This window comes from Salvelinus namaycush, chromosome 33, assembly GCF_016432855.1.
Source record: "Salvelinus namaycush isolate Seneca chromosome 33, SaNama_1.0, whole genome shotgun sequence".
NCBI lineage: Eukaryota > Metazoa > Chordata > Actinopteri > Salmoniformes > Salmonidae > Salvelinus > Salvelinus namaycush.
The window spans coordinates 21,468,228-21,485,805 of NC_052339.1; the positions used below are offsets into that span (position 1 = coordinate 21,468,228).

Here is a 17,578-nt window from a genome sequence, read left to right on the forward strand (position 1 = left end):
ACTTCTGATGACATATCATGACGTCTGACGAGTATACACTTGCAGAAATTCGTCACTCGTTCGTCCCATGACGATTGTGTTTTCAGCCACCGGTAGCTTGTGGGTGCTTTATATGCGCTATGTCAATTATGATTGCATGTCTACTTATATTAACTATATCATTATTACTGTACGATAGCTAACAAAATACTTAGCTAACTAACGTTAGCCTGCCTAGCTACTTCTGAAGGACAATTTTTTATTTCTACAATTTCCAAAAGCTAACCAAACAAAAACATTACTTTTATGAGATGTGTTTGTGCATTAGTAGCACAATTTCCAACTTGTGTATTTTATTTAACCTTTATTTAACTAGGCAAGTCAGTTACGAACAAATTCTTATTTACAATGACGGCCTACCAAAAGGCAAAAGGCCTCAACTTGTTATCAACAAAAATGATTTTCAAATAAACCAAATTTATCAACACAGTAGGCCTAAATATTTCTTAACGATATCACAACTTAAATATAGCCTACTTACTTACTCAGTTGGATCAAGGACATCTTGGTAATTCTTTTCATCATCACTAAGGAAACTATCTGGGGCAAACACTCGAAAATCGCTTCTGCTGAATGTCTGTGTCGCCTCCGAGCTAACAAATACCGTGTTAGTCTCTCACTCTATGAACGGTCACTGCTATCCGGATTCCTTGGGACTTACTTACCCTGAACCCTAAACTTTACCATTTTACATTTACACTTGATAGAGGTAGGGACATCCCAAGAATGCAGAATAGCAAGGACCTTCTGGGAAAGCCTATGAACTCCTCTATTCGACTGAAAGTCGCAGACACAACTCTTATTGGTTGTCTGATGTAAGCTACTGGGAACAGGTAACAACACAGTCTGTGATTGGCTAACATGTAGATCTACAGTGAGATAAGATAACAACCATGAGGTGTTGAAGGAAAGACAGATTACCTATAGATTGGACAATCTTTTCTAGGCCATTAGCGATAACAGGAAATACACAAGCCATAGGCTATACTCGGAGGCCACTTCGGAATGTCGGCTTGCACGGGAAAAACTAAGTTTCTAACATTTATGGTTGAGATTTAATTAATATAAATATCCACTATGCACCTTCTGACTATCATTAACACGCATGCGTCATGCAGACGTTAGTAAAGTGTTGATATGACGACATGTTAGTTGACGCTACATACAGGCGTCACGCAGACATTAGTAAGGCAGCCACACGGTGGCCTAGGCTTTATTAAGTCTCTTATCACCCCCCATACCACCCAGGACCTCTGCTTTACTAGCTCAAGTGAATGCCCTCCTGAAGCATTTTACCAGTCGTGCCATGCCAAAAGCCAGCTATTCCGCTGCACAAGTGGGGGACACTTCTGGCTGAGGAGTCATTTTCACACATCTCCATATGCTACATACAAACTTTACAAATATAAAGACCAACAAAAATGTTCAAATCGAAAAAACAAACCTGTATTACAGAAACATCTTTGTATTACTACTTCATTGTGTAATATTATTAATGTAATAACCATGTGGATAAGGTTTATATAAGGTTTGAATGTGGCACCACCGCCTGGTTGATACATACAAGCACAGGTTACTATCTTTCTCAGGGAAGACCTTTTCTTTATTTAACTAGGCAAGTCAGTTAAGAACAAATTCTTATTTACAATTAAGGCCAAACCCTCTCCTAACCCTGACGACACTGGGCCATTTGTGCGCCGCCCTAACTTTGTATGAAATGCAACTTCAAAAAGATCATGTCAAGCCCATGGAATTAAGTTATTTATTGGAAATCCCTATAGTGAGCCATCAGACATCATAGTACATTATAGCTCAGCACACAAGCACTGGCAGTGGTGTTCAAGACAGACACAGTCCAGTGATATTTATCTAGGCTGGTCCCATATACTGTATGTGTTGTCATGCAAGGCTTGGCATCCATAGAGGAGTTGGCAACATCTTAGGCATGACAGTAAAGGAACAGAGGAATTGACTAGGGCAGCAACAGACACAGGTTGACGTTGATTGTCATGAATCTTGCCCTGGAGGTAGAACTGAGCGATTTCCACTATGTCACAGCTAAAATACCTGACTCCAATAAATCATCTAATCATGATCTTCAGTTTAGAATGCAATTAGTTTAATCAGCCAATTAGTTTAATCAGAAAAATTGTGACACCACTCCGGCCGCCGAGGACTGGAGTTGCCCATCCCTGCACTAAATGAACCAAGTGCAAAGTAAAAATTGTCTATATCATAAAAATGTATGAAAACAAAACAGTGCTTTTTGGTCTTAATTGAAGGTTTGAGTCAGGCATTAGGGTTAGGACTTTGTGGCTGGGCCAGCTAGCGACCAATGCAGTGCAAGATTCATAACAAATTCCAACCTGCGCAACACTGGAGCACCAGGCTAGTTAGCAGCTAGCTGTTTTCTCTGACAGACAGGGAGGTGTCACAAAGCAGGACCAAGGAGATAACAGATAAATAACATTCCATAATATTCTAAAATAAGTAAATATTTTCTAGAAATAGGCATGGAATAATTGATGAGACAACCCATATTCAAGAATAGCTTAGGAAAATAACCCAAACTAAAAACATTTATTTGAATTACCTTGCTTAAACCGAGTGATGCTTTGTGACATCCCTCTGGTAGTGGATCAAAACAAACCTAAAACCAACAGACAGACAAACAAACAAACAAACATGGGGAAACAATAGAAAAATACAGACACTGTTGAAAAACAGAAGGGCGGTAGAGCCTTCAATTAGGCATTGATCAATACAAACAAATCGTTCTGTAATTGCAAAATGTCATCGGAATACAATATCGAATTAAACAAACATTCCAAAGGATACAGAGGCAACTTCAGGAGTAATGTGTTTCGTAATAGATAAAAATCATCCTAACTAATATAAAGAGCGATGTTAACTTTCAACTACAATGATACAGACCGCAAGACCAAACATAAAATGGTTTATCTTTTTATTGCGAATCCAGAGATTCTGTACTTGTAAGTAAATTCCACTCTGTGTGAAATTGATATAAATACATTAAAAAGATAACGCAAGAGATTGTGAGTAGCTGCAGTCATGGCACCAATGAGAAATTGGGAGGGTCAACCTCCTTGAAATTTGGTGTGTGTGTGGGGTACAGAAGTCCTGTGTTGATTTTCGGATGTGTTGATTTTCAGCACGGAGGGGAAAATCGAACCATACCCTCTCTGGTAGAAGGTCCTTAGATCTGAAGGAAGAGAGGGGGAAAGGAGAAGAGGGGGAATTAAAAACACACTTCTAAGTTTAAACTTTCAGAAAGCAATACAAATATAGATTTAGCACCTACATCATCAATGTCCTCGTCATCATCTCCAATGTCATCGAACTGGATGTCTTCATCGTCCCCAGGACCGAAGGTGTCGGTCTCGTTGATCTTGGCTAAGAGAGGGAGGACACAGAAAGAGGAGGTATCAGAGAGAGAACAGGGAAGTGCAAACAAAACAACACAGAAATTGGGCAAGAAAGAGCAGTCAACAGTGGCTGTCATGGTCTGTGTGCCTCAATCATTTCAACTAGCTTCCTTTCCTCAACTAGCTTCCAAACCCCATTAGCTATTACCGTAGGGACAGCTACTCTTCCTGGTACTCACCGTGCTCCGGCAGTTCTCCGTAAGCCTTCAGACTTCTGGCCTCGTCTGCATTGTACTTCAGGATCACATCAGCTTTGTTGTCCTATAGGGGAGAGAGAGAAACCCAAACCTATTTTTATGATACAGTGACAAACAAACGCAGACTCACACCCTACAACAACTGCAGTGGTATGTTGCTGGTCATCTCACCTGGTAATCTCTCAATCCCACCAGGATGATATCTGACGTGTTAATCCACACCTGAAAGAACAGAGGAGAGAAACATAAATGTTTTTGAGGAATTAATCAGATGAATGGATAACAATCTAAAGGTTTGGCTAATATACAGTGCATTTGGAAAGTATTCAAACCCCTTGACTTTTTCCACATTTTGTTAAATTAGCCTTATTCTAAAATTGATTAAATACATTTTCCCCCTCAATCTACACACAATACCCCATAATAACAAAGCAAACAGGTTTTTAGAATTTGTTAATAAACTAAAAATAAGAAACAATAATAAAGTTACATAAGTATTCAGACCCTTTGCTATGAGACTAAATAAATTGAGCTCAGGTGCATCCTGTTTCCTTTGATCCTTCTTGAGATGTTTCTACAACTTGTTTGGAGTCCGCCTGTGGTAAATTCAATTGATTGAACATGATTTGGAAAGGCACACACCTGTTTATATAAAAAGGTCCCACAGTTGACAGTGCATGTCAGAGCCAAAACCAAGCCATGAGGTAGTTTGTAGAGCTCAGAGACAGGATTATGTCCAGGCACAGATCTGGGGAAGGGTACCAAAACATTTCTGCAGCATTGAAGGTCCCCAAAAACACAGTGGCCTCCATCATTCTTAAATGTAAGAAGTTTGGAACCACGAAGACTCTTCCTAGAGCTCGTCGCCTGGCCAAACTGAGCAATCGGGGGAGAAGGGCCTTGGTCAGGGAGGTGACCAAGAACCCGGTGGTCACTGACAGAGCTCCAGAGTTCCTCTGTGGAGATGGGAGAACCTTCCAGAAGGAAGGTCTTTGCAGCACTCCACCAATAAGGCCGTTATGGTAGAGTAGCCAGACGGAAGCCACTCCTCAGTAAAAGGCACATGACAGCCCGCTTGGAGTTTGCCAAAAGGCACCTAAAGGACTCTCAGACCATGAGAAACAAGATTCTCTGGTCTGATGAAACCAAGATTGAACTCTTTGGCCTGAATGCCAAGCGTCATGTCTGGAGGAAACCTGGCACCATCCCTACGGTGAAGCATGGTTGTGGCAGCATCATGCTGTGGGGATGTTTTTCAGTGGCAGGGGCTGGGAGACTAGTCAGGATCGAGGGAAAGATGAACAGAGCAAAGTACAGAGAGATCCTTGATGGAAAACTGCTCCAGGGCGCTCAGGACCTCAGACTGGGGCGAAGGTTTACCTTCCAACAGGACAATGACCCTAAGCACACAGTAAAGACAACGCAGGAGTGGCTTGGGGACAAGTCTCTGAATGTCCTTGAGTGGCCCAGCCAGAGCTCGGACTTGAACCCGATCAAACATTTCTGGAGAGAACTGACAACAGCTGTGCAGTGACGCTCCCCTTCAACCTGAGAGAGCTTAAGAGGATCTGCAGAGAAGAATGGGAGAAACTCCCCAAATACAGGTGTGCCAAGCTTGTAGCATCATACCCAAGAAGACTTGAGGCTATAATCGCTGCAAAAAGGTGCTTCAACAAAGTACTGAGTAAAGGGTCTGAATGTCATATACATTTTTTTAATATTTGTAATACATTTGCAAACATTTCTAAACCTGATTTTGCTTTGTCATTATGGGCTATTGTGTGTAGATTGATGAGGATTATTATTTATTTATTTTAATACAATTTTAGAATAAGGCTGTAATGTAAAATGTAGAAAAGGTCAAGGGGTCTGAATACTTAACGAAAACACAAATTAAATTAATTAGATACACTACAGAGTCCATACAGTGTAACAGTTGACAGTCCATAGTGAAAAAAGCTTTGAGTCAGCATCAGGGTTTCCTCTGTTTCAGTGTGATGGGAGTGTGTGTGTGTGAGACCTTTTTCCGCAGTTTTCCTCGGATGTGGCAGAGCCGCTTTACTCCGTCAAAACACATGGCTTCCAACCTCCCATTACCCAACATCTTAATCACCTGAGCATACTCTACAGGAGAGAGAGAGAAAGACTCAACATCACAGGACAGGGACAAACCTACAGTTGAAGTCGGAAGTTTACAGACGCTTAGGTTGTTTTTCAACCACTCCACACATTTCTTGTTAACAAACTATAGTTTTGGCAAGTCGGTTAGGACATCTACTTTGTGCATGACAAGTCATTTTTCCAACAATTAATTACAGACAGATTATTTCACTGTATCACAATTCCAGTGGGTCAGAAGTTTACATACACTGAGTTGACTGTGCCTTTAAACAGCTTGGAAAATTCCAGAAAATGATGTCTTAGCTTTAGAAGCTTCTGATAGGCTAATTGACATCATTTGAGTCAATTGTAGGTGTGCCTGTGGATGTATTTCAAGGCCTACCTTCAAACTCAGTGCCTCTTTGCTTGACATCATGGGAAAATCAAAAGAAATCAGCCAAGACCTCAGAAAAAAAATGAAAGACCTCCACAAGTCTGGTTCATCCTTGGGAGCAATTTCCAAAAGCCTGAAGGTACCACGTTCATATGTACAAGCAATAGAACGCAAGTATAAACACCATGGGACCACGCAGCCGTCATACCGCTCAGGAAGGAGACGCGTTCTGTCTCCTAGAGATGAACGTACCTTGGTGCGAAAAGTGCAAATCAACCCCAAAACAACAGCAAAGGACCTTGTGAAGATGCTGGAGGAAACAGGTACAAAAGCATCTGTATCCACAGTAAAACGAGTCCTATATCGACATAACCTGAAAGGCCGCTCAGCAAGGAAGAAGCCACTGCTCCAAAACCGCCATAAAGAAGCCAGACTACGGTTTGCAAAAGCACATGGGGACAAAGATCGTACTTCTTGGAGAAATGTCCTCTGACCTGTTGAAACAAAAATAGAACTGTTTGGCCATAATGACCATCGTTATGTTTGGAGGAAAAAGGGGGAGGCTTGCAAGCCGAAGAACACCATCCCAACCGTGAAGCACAGGGGTGGCAGCATCATGTTGTGGGGGTGCTTTGCTGCAGGAGGGACTGGTGCACTTCACAAAAGAGATGGGTCATGAGGAAGGAAAATTATGTGGATATATTGAAGCAACATCTCAAGACATCAGTCAGAAAGTTAAAGCTTGGTCGCAGATGGGTCTTCCAAATGGACAATGACCCCAAGCATACTTCCAAAGTTGTGGCAAAATGGCTTAAGGAAAACAAAGTCAAGGTATTGGAGTGGCCATCACAAAGCCCTGACCTCAATCCCACAGAACATTTCTGGGCAGAACTGAGAAAGTGTTTGCGAGCAAGGAGGCCTACAAACCTGACTCAGTTACACCAGCTCACAGGAGGAATGGGCCAAAATTCAACCAACTTATTGTGTGAAGCTTGTGGAAGGCTACCCGAAACATTTGACCCAAGTTAAACAATGTAAAGGCAATGCTACCAAATACTAATTGAGTGTATGTAAACTTCTGACCCACTGGGAATGTGATGAAAGAAATAAAATCTGAAATAAATCATTCTCTACTATTATTCTGATGTTTCACATTCTTAAAATAAAGTGGTGATCCTAACTGACCTAAAACAGGGAATTTTTACTAGGATTAAATGTCAGGTATTGTGAAAAACTGAGTTTAAATGTATTTGCTAAGCTTCTGACTTCAACTATGTACTCTACAGCACAGGAGGGGGGGGTACACTGCTCCCACTGAATATAGACATGCTGATCATTACGTTTGAATGCCTACACCCTCAATGCAATACGTCTGCTCTAAAACAGGGCTCTAGTTCTATCTGTAATCCAAAACCCTGGACAAAAGGGAGCTGCACATTCAATCTAGAACACTGTTAGGAGCAGTTGAGGTATTCTACACAGGGAAGAGACTGGCAGTTGTTATTTTACAAGTCTTATTTTAGAGCTGGTGTAGGTGCAGGCTTTTTCTCCAGCCAAAGCAGTAACACACCAACTAATCAACCAATCATGTCTTGAACAAAGAGTTGGTTAGTTGAATCAGCCATGTTACTGCTTTGCTGGAGCAAAAACCTGCACCTCACACAAGCCCTGGCAGAGACCCCTGTACTCCCCCATCACCCTCCCTCCCTCCCTCCACTCACCCTGCCCATCCTCTTTGAACACCAGCTCTCTCTTCTCTGACTCGTTCTCATTCTTTCCACGTCTACGATTCTTTCCTCCCTTACCTGGAGATAGGACAAAGAGAAAAGAATTCAGTCAGACCAGACCACTTTTAGTAATTTAGCAGACACTCTCATCCAGACTGTATGAAGTGTCTTCAGAATATATTCACAGCCCTCGACTTCTTCCAGATTTTGTTGTGTTATAGCCTAAAGAAAAAAATATAAAGTAGATTGTGTCACTGGCATACACACACACGTCAAAGTGGAATAATGTTTTTAGACATTTTTACAAATTAATAGAAAATGTTTAGCTGAAAAGGTCTTAAGTCTAAGTTTGCAACCCCAACAGTGCAGAGTTAAAGACAAGATATAAACTAGAAATAGTGGCACGAGGCCTCCTGAGTGGCGCAGTGGTCTAATGCAGAGCTAGCTGTGTCACTACAGATTCTGGGTTCGAGTCCAGGCTCTGTCGCAGCTGGCCGCGACTGGGAGACCCATGGGGCGGCTCACAATTGGCCCAGCGTCGTCCGGGTTAGGGGAGGGTTTGGCCGGCAGGGATGTCCTTGTCCCATAGTGCACTAGCAACTCCTGTGGCGGGCCGGGCGCAGTGCACACTGACACGATAGCCAGGTGTATGGTGTTTCCTCCGACACATTGGTGTAGCTGGCTTCCAGGTTAAGTAGGCATTGTGTCAAGAGGCAGTGCGGCTTGGTTGGGTTGTGTTTCGACTCCCGAGTCCGTACAGGAGTTGCAGCGATGAGAGAAGACTAACTACCAATTGGGGAGAAAAAAGGGGTAAAAAAAGAAATGCATCAAAATAAATAGCGGCATGAGGAATAAATACAGTGAATAACATGGCCATCTATATACGGGGAGTAGAAAATAACATGGCTATATACAGGGAGTACCAGTACCGAGTCGATGTGCAGGAGTACGAGGTAATTGAGGTAGCTGTGTACTGTACATATACAGTGCATTCGTAAAGTATTCAGACCCCTTGACTTTTCACATTGTTACATTACAGCTTTATTCTAAAATTGATTAAATAGTTCCCCCCCTCAATTTACACACAATACCCCATAAATGACAAAGCAAATACAGGTTTAGACATTTCTGCTCAAACAAACTGAAATAATACATTTACATAAGTATTCAGACCCTTTAGTCAGTACTTTGTTGAAGCACCTTTGGCAGCAACTACAGCATCGAGTCTTCTTGGGTATGACGCTACAAGCTTGGCACATGTATTTGGGGAATTTCTCCCATTCTTCTCCGCAGATTCTCTCAAGCTCTGTCAGGTTGGATGGGGAGTGTTAATGCACAGCTATTGTCAGGTCTCTCCAGAGATGTTTGATCGGGTTGAAGTCCGGGCTCTGGCTGGGCCACTCAAGGACATTCAGAGATGTGTCCCGAAGCCACTCCTGCGTTGTCTTGGCTGTGTGCTTAGGGTCGTTGTCCTGTTGGAAGGTAAACCTTCACCCCAGTCTGAGGTCCTGAGCACTCTGGAGCAGGTTCCCATCAAGGATCTCTCTATACTTTGCTCCATTCATTTTTCACTCGATCCTGGCTAGTCTCCCAGTCCCTGTCGCTGAAAAACATCCCCACAGCATGATAATGCCACCAGCATGCTTCACTGTAGAGATGGTGCCAGGTTGCCTACAGACGTGACTCTTAACATTCAGGTCAAAGCATTCAATCTTGGTTTCATCAGACCAGATAATATTTTTTCTCATGGTCTGAGAGTCCTTTAGGTGCCTTTTGGAAAACTCCAAGTGGGCCGTCATGTGCCTTTTACTGAGAAGTGGCTTCCGTCTGGCCACTCTACCATAAAGGCCTAATTGGTGGAGTGCTGCAGAGATGGTTGTCCTTCTGGAAGGTTCTCCCATCTCCACAGAGGAACTCTGGAGCTCTGTCAGAGTGACCATCGGGTTCTTGGTCACCTCCCTGACCAAGGCCCTTCTGTGTTCTTGGACCTTCAATGCTGTTCAGAAATGTTTAGGTACCCGTCCCCAGATCTGTGCCTCAACACAATCAATTAAATTTACCACAGGTGGATTCCAATCAAGGTAGAAACATCAAGGATGATCAATGGAGGCAACTGAGCTCAATTGAGTCTTATATTAAAAGGGTCTGAATATGTATGTTAATAAGGTATGTTTTTTATTTTGAATAAATTTGCAAATGTCTAAACCTGTTTTCGCTTTGTCATTATGGGGTACTGTGTGTAGTATGCTGAGTATTTTTATTTATTTAATCCTTTTCAGAATAACAGTAACATAACAAAATGTGGGGGGAAAAGACAGTTGCAGCAGCGTATTTGGTGAGTAGGAAAGTGTGTGAGTGTGTCGCATCAATGTGTTGGGGTGTCAGTGTAAGTAGAGTCCAGTGTGAGTCCATAGAGTCAGTGCAAGAATGTTAGTGCAAAAAAAATGGTCAATGCAGGTAGTCCGGGAAGCTATTTGATTAGCTATTTAGCAGTAGTTTTTAGAAGTCTTATGGCTTGGGGTTAGAAGCTGTTTAGGGTCCTGTTGGTTCCAGACTTGATGCATTGGTACCGGCTTGCCGTGCAGTAGCAGGGAGAACATTCTCAGGCTTTGGCGGCTAAAGTCTGACCATTTTTTGGGCATTCCTCTGACACCGCCTGGTATAGAGGTCCTGATTGACAGGGAGCTCGAGAACAGTGATGGACTGGGCCATACGCACAACCCTCTTTAGCACCTTGCGGTAGGAAGCCAAGAAGTTGCCATATCAAGCGGTGATGCAGTCAATAGAGGTGCTCTCGATGGTGCAGCCTTAGAACTTTGAGGACACATTTTTTCAGCCTACTGAGGGGGAAGAGCTGTTGTCGTGCCCTCTTCACGACCATGACAGATCGTTAGTGAGGTGGCCCCCGAGGAACTTGAAGCTCTCAACACATTCCACGATCAGCTCCTTTGTCTTACTGGTGTTGCCAGGTCTCTGACCTACTCCCTATAGGCGGTGTCATTGTCGTCAGTGATCAGGCCCACCACCATTGTGTTGTCAGAAAACTTAATGGTGTTGGAGTCGCACGGCCACACAGTTGATGGTGAACAGGGAGTACAGGAGAGGACTAAGCGCGCATCTCTGAGTTGCCCCCCGTGTTGAGGGTCTGCGTGGCAGATTTGTTGGGCGACCCATCAGGAAGTGCAGGATCCAGTTGCAGAGGGAGGTGTTCAATCCCAGGGACCCTCGCTTGGTGATGAGCTTCGAGGACACTATGTTGTTGAACGCTGAGCTGTGGTCAATGAACAGCATTCTCACGTGTTCATTTTGTCCAAGTGGGAAAGGGCAGTGTGGAGCGCAATATAAATGTTATCTGTGGATCTTTTGGGGCAGTATGCAAATTGGAGTGGGTCCAGGGTGTTTGAGATGGTGTTGATGTGAGCCATGACCAGCCTTTCAAAGCATTTCAGGGCTACAGATGTGAGTGCTACGGGGCGCTAGTCATTTAGACAGATTACCTTGGCGTTCTTGGCACAGGGACTATGGTGGTCTGCTTCAAACATGTAGGTATTACAGACTGGGTCAGGGAGAAGTCAGTTTAGACACCTCCTGGTAATCCGTATGTCCCTATGGCCTTGTGAATGTTAACCTGTTTAAAGGTCTTACTCACATCGGCTACTGAGAGCTTGATTACACAGTAGTCCAGAACAGCTGGTGCTCTCACGCATGGTTCAGTGTTGCTTGCCTCGAAACGAGCATAGAAGGCATTTGGCTCGTCTGGTATGCTAGCGTCACTGGGCAGCTCGTGGCTGTGCTTCCCTTTGTTGATTGTAATAGTTTGCAAGCCCTGCCACATCCGACGGAGCCAGTGCAGTAGGATTCAATCTTAGTCCTGTACTGACACTTTGCCCATTTGATGGTTCGTCAGAGGGCGTAGCAGGATTTCTTATAATCGTCAAGGTTAGTGTCCCACTTTGAGCTAGCCTTTAGTTCAGTGCAGATGTTGCCTGTAATACATGCCTTCTGGTTGGGATATGTGCATACGGTCACTATGGGAACGACGTCGTCAATGCACTTATTAATAGGGGCATCAACCATCATTGTAACCGCTCATCACGAAGCGGTAGGCCGTCATTGTAAATAACAATTTGTTCTTAACTTACGTTAGTGTTAAATAAAAGTTGAATAGTATTTAATTTTTTTAAACAATGAATGAAGCTGGTGACAAACTCCTCAATGCCATCGGATGAATCCCAAAACATATTCCAGTCTGTGCTAGCTAAACAGTCCTGTAGCAGAGCATCCGCTTCATCAGACCACTTCTGAATTGAGTGCGTCACAGGTACTTCCTGTTTGAGTTTTGCTTGTAAGCAGGAATCAGCAAGATAAAATTATGGTCTGATTTGCCAAATGGAGGGCGAGGAAGACCTTTGTATGAGTCTGTGTGTAATAGTGTTTAACATGATCTTTTAATTACTACCTCATCTCTGTTCCCCACACATACAGATAATTGTAAGGTCCCTCAGTCAAGAAGTGAATTTCAAACACAGATTCAACCACAAAGACCAGGGAGGTTTTCCAATACCTCGCAAAGAAGGGCACCTATTGGTAGATGGGTTTTAAAAAAGCAGACATGAAATGTCCCTTTGAGCATGATGAAGTTATTAATGACACTTTGGATGGTGTATCAATACACCCAGTCACTACAAATATACAGGCGCCCCTCCTAACTCAGTTGCCAGAGAGGAAGGAAACTAGAGGTCGACCGATTAATCGGAATGGCCAATTAATTAGGGCCAATTTCAAGTTTTCATAGCAATCGGTAATCAGCATTTTTGGACACCGATCATGGCCGATTACATTGCACTCCACGAGTAGACTGTGTGGCAGGCTGACTACCTGTTATGCGAGTGCAGCAAGGAGCCAAGGTCAGGTGCTAGCTCGCATTAAACGTATCTTATAAAAAATAATCAATCTTAACATAATCACTAGTTAACTATACATGGTTGATGATATTACTAGTTTATCTAGCTTGTCCTGTGTTGCATATAATCGATGCGGTGCCTGTTAATTTATCATTGAATCATAGCCTACTTCGCCAAACGGGTGAGTTAACAAGCGCATTCGCGAAAAAAGCACCGTCATTGCACCAATGTGTACCTAACCATAAACATCAACGCCTTTCTTAAAATCAATACACAAGTATATATTTTTAAACCTGCATATTTAGTTAATATTGCCTGCTAACATGGATTTATTTTAACTAGGGAAATTGTGTCACTTCTCTTGCGTTCTGTGCAACAGAGTCAGGCTATATGCAGCAGTTTGGGCCGCCTGGCTCGTTGCGAACTGTGACGACTATTTCTTCCTAACAAAGACAGCCAACTTCGCCAAACGGGGGATGATTTAACAAAAGCGCATTTGCGATAAAAGCATAATCGTTGCACGAATGTACCTAACCATAAACATCAATGCCTTTCTTAAAATCAATACACAGAAGTATGTATTTTTAAACATGCATATTTAGTTAAAAGAAATTCATGTTAGCAGACAATATTAAACTAGGGAAATTGTGTCACTTCTCTTGCGTTCATTGCACGCAGAGTCAGGGTATATGCAACAGTTTGGGACGCCTGGCTCGTTGTGAACTAATTTGCCAGAATTTTACGTAATTATGACATAACATTGAAGGCTGTGCAATGTAACAGGAATATTTAGACTTATGGATGCCACCCTTTAGATAAAATACGGAATGGTTCCGTATTTCACTGAAAGAATAAACGTTTTGTTTTCGAAATGATAGCTTCCGGATTTGACCATATTAATGACCTAAGGCTCGTATTTCTGTGTGTTATTATGTTATAATTAAGTCTATGATTTGATATTTGATAGAGTAGTCTGACTGAGCGGTGGTAGGCAGCAGCAGGCTCGTAAGCATTCATTCAAATAGCACTTTTGTGCGTTTGCCAGCAGCTCTTCCCTGTGCTTCAAGCATTGAGCTGTTTATGACTTCAAGCCAATCAACTCCCGAGATTAGGCTGGTGTAACCGATGTGAAATGGCTAGCTAGTTAGCGGGGTGCGCGCTAATAGCGTTTCAAACATCACTCGCTCTGAGACTTGGAGTAGTTGTTCCCCTTGCTCTGCAAGGGCCGAGGCTTTTGTGGAGCGATGGGTAACGATGCTTCGAGGGTTGCTGTTGTCGATGTGTTCCTTGTTCGAGCCCAGGTAGGGGAGCGAGGAGAGGGACGGAAGCTATACTGTTACACTGGCAATACTAAAGTGCCTATAAGAACATCCAATAGTCAAAGGTATATGAAATACAAATGGTATAGAGAGAAACAGTCCTATAATAACCTCAACCTAAAACTTCTTACCTGGGAATATTGAAGACTCATGTTAAAAGGAACCACCAGCTTTCATATGTTCTCATGTTCTGAGCAAGGAACTTAAACGTTAGCTTTCTTACATGGCACATATTGCACTTTTACTTTCTTCTCCAACACTTTGTTTTTGCATTATTTAAACCAAATTGAACATTATTTATTTGAGGCTAAATTGATTTGATTGATGTATTATATTAAGTTAAAATAAAGGTGTTCATTCAGTATTGTTGTAATTGTCATCAAATAAATAAAAATAATCGGCCGATTAATCGGTATCGGCTTTTTTTTGGTTCTCCAATAATTGGTATCGGCGTTGAAAAATCATAATCGGTCGACCTCTAAAAGGAAACCGCTCAGGGATTTCACCATGAGGCCAATGGTGATTTTCAAACAGTTTGAGTTTAATGGCTGCGATAGGAGAAACTGAGGATAGATAAACAACATTGTAGTTATTCCACAATAGTGTCTGTTTATTGAAAGAAATGTTCTTTCTATATGTGAAAATAACATGGTTCAGTCTGCTTTCCAACAGACACTGGGAGACAAATTCACCTTTCAGCAGGACAATAACCTAAAATACAAGGCCAAATGTACACTGGAGTTGCTTACCAAGACGACATTGAATGTTATTGAATGTTTCTAAGTGGCCTAGTTACAGTTTTGATTTAAAAATCGTCTTGAAAATCTATTGCAAGACCTGAAAATGGCTGTTTAGCAATGATCAACAACCAACTTGACAGAGCTTGAAAAATTTTAAGAAGAAAAATGTGCAAATATTGTACAATCCAGGTGTGCAAAGCTCAGAGACTAACCCAGAAAGACATTCTTAAGGCTGTAACAACAAATTCAATAAATGTGCATTTCTAATAACATGTTGTTTTCACTTTGTCATTTTGGGGTATTGTGTGTAGTTGGTGAGAAAAAAAGCAACATTTTATCAACTTTGAATTCAGGCTGTAACAACTAAATGTGGAATAAGTCAAGAGGTATGAATACTTTCTGAAGGCCCTGTAAGTGTATTTAACTACAGTAGCTATGTAAGGTAATGGTCTTGAGTTTCCCCTTGACCTGTGATTATTGAGCCCAATAGCTAGCTAACCTAAATAAACTCAGCAAAAAAAGAAACTTCCCTTTCTCAGGACCCTTTCTTTCAAAGATAATTCAAGTAACTTCACAGATCTTCATTGTAAAGGGTTTAAACACTGTTTCCAATGCTTGTTCATTGAACAATAAATAATTAATGAACATGCACCTGTGGAACAGACTAACAGCTTACAAACGGTAGGCAATTAAGGTCACAGTTATAAAAACGTAGGACACTAAAGAGGCCTTTCTAATGACTCTGAAAAACACCAAAATAAAGATGCCCAGGGTCCCTGCTCATCTGCGTGAACATGCCTTAGGCATGCTGCAAGGAGGCATGAGGACTGCAGATGTGGCCAGGGCAATAAATTGCAACGTCTGTACTGTCAGACGCCTAAGACGGCACTACAGGGAGACAGGACGGACAGCTGGTCGTCCTCGCAGTGGCAGACCACGTGTAACAACACCTGCACAGGATCGGTACATCCGAACATCACACCTGCGGGACAGGTACAGGATGGCAACAACAACTGCCCAAGTTACACCAGGAACACACAATCCCTTCATCAGTGCTCACACTGTCCGCAATAAACAGAGAGGCTGGACTGAGGGCTTGTAGGCCTGTTGTAAGGCAGGTACTCACCAGACATCACCAGCAACAACGTCGCCTATGGGCACAAACCCACCGTCGCTGGACCAGACAGGACTGGCAAAAAGTGCTCTTCACTGACGAGTCACGGTTTTGTCTCACCAGGGGTGATGGTCGGATTCGCGTTTATCGTCGAAGTAATGAGCGTTACACCGAGGCCTGTACTCTGGAGCGGGATCGATTTGGAGGTGGAGGGTCCGTCATGGTCTGGGGCGGTGTGTCACAGAATCATCGGACTGAGTTTGTTGTCATTGCAGGCAATCTCAACGCTGTGCGTTACAGGAAAGACATCCTCCTCCCTCATGTGGTACCCTTCCTGCAAGCTCATCTTGACATGACCCTCCAGCGTGACAATGCCACCAGTCATACTGCTTGTTCTGTGCGTGATTTCCTGCAAGACATGAATGTCAGTGTTCTGCCATGCCCAGCGAAGAGCCCGGATCTCAATCCCATTGAGCACGTCTGGGACCTGTTGGATCGGAGGGTGAGGGCTATGGCCATTCCCCACAGAAATGTCCGGGAACTTGCAGGTGCCTTGGTGGAAGAGTGGGGTAACATCTCACAGCAATAACTGGCAAATATTGTGCAGTCCATGAGGAGGAGATGCACTGCTGTACTTAATGCAGCTGGTGGCCACACCAGATACTGACTGTTACTTTTGATTTTGACCCCCTCTTTGTTCAGGGACACATTATTCAATTTGTTAGTCACATGTCTGTGGAACTTGTTCAGTTTATGTCTCAGTTGTTGAATCTTGTTATGTTCATACAAATATTTACACGTTATGTTTGCTGAAAATAAACGCAGTTGACAGTGAGGACGTTTCTTTTTTTTGCTGAGTTTACTATTTTAGGCTGTGATGTGAACCCCACATTCCTCTCTCCCTGTATCATAATCTACAAGAGGAGCATGTGGTATAGCAACATGTGACGATGTTTTACAGGAATACAGACCGCAGATAAGCCATATAGCCTACTACAGCCAGTACTTGAAACCTTCCTGATAAATTTCTTCAGGCAAGTGTAACCAGTTGACTGGGGTGTGAATGGGTGTTGTAAGCTGAATAAATAACGTTACCTAAATGCCGGTGTTAGTTTCGTGAGTGATGAGCAAACCGGCTAACTTAGTTAGTTAAACGACAGAATGATATTAATTTGCTCCACTTAAAAAATACAATATAGCGAGCTGGCTGCTGTAAACTTCACTTAGCTAGCTTGTACGTAACATTACTTCTGAACATGAACTCTAGCTAGTTACTGGTTAACTAGACATTATGCTGGTTAACTAGCTAAACTAGAAGGTTACAGTCTTTGATTCAATTGTGTCACGTTTTCAATGCGTGTAGCTAGTCAGAGATGCCGGACAGAGATAGCCACACATTACGGGAAAAGACGGCAATTCTAACACTTTACCTTTGTTCTTGGGCATATTTTTTTACAGCTCAGATCTTCTTTTCGTCCCGTGGTGATGTGTTGTCGCTTACTGTTGTATGAACAATATTGAATAAGAAAAACGGGCCAATTTCTCCCTACAGAATTCACGTAAAACCAATTCACCGCTGGTGTACCGGTATGCGCATG

The 17,578-nt window shown here is 42.7% G+C and overlaps 1 protein-coding gene across 1 annotated transcript; it reads right to left on the bottom strand.

Annotated features, from left to right (window-relative positions):
* Positions 1-2,987: 2,987 nt before the first annotated feature.
* LOC120028095 (eukaryotic translation initiation factor 1A, X-chromosomal) lies at positions 2,988-17,578 on the bottom strand. Its single transcript, XM_038973257.1, has 7 exons — positions 17,411-17,578; positions 7,898-7,981; positions 5,703-5,806; positions 3,854-3,904; positions 3,665-3,746; positions 3,362-3,453; positions 2,988-3,262 (listed from the first exon to the last, which is right to left on the bottom strand). Exons 1-7 carry the CDS (start codon positions 17,424-17,426, stop codon positions 3,257-3,259), a joined length of 435 nt encoding a protein of 144 aa, XP_038829185.1. The 5' UTR covers positions 17,427-17,578; the 3' UTR covers positions 2,988-3,256.

What these genes read in the sequence shown, in the direction of transcription:
- LOC120028095 (XM_038973257.1), bottom strand. An exon ending in GTTCAAAGAGGATGGGCAGG is followed by an intron (nt 5,807 to 7,897) that starts GTGAGTGGAGGG and finishes TCTCTCCTGTAG; the next exon opens with AGTATGCTCAGGTGATTAAG. An exon ending in CGGAGAACTGCCGGAGCACG is followed by an intron (nt 3,454 to 3,664) that starts GTGAGTACCAGG and finishes TCCCTCTCTTAG; the next exon opens with CCAAGATCAACGAGACCGAC.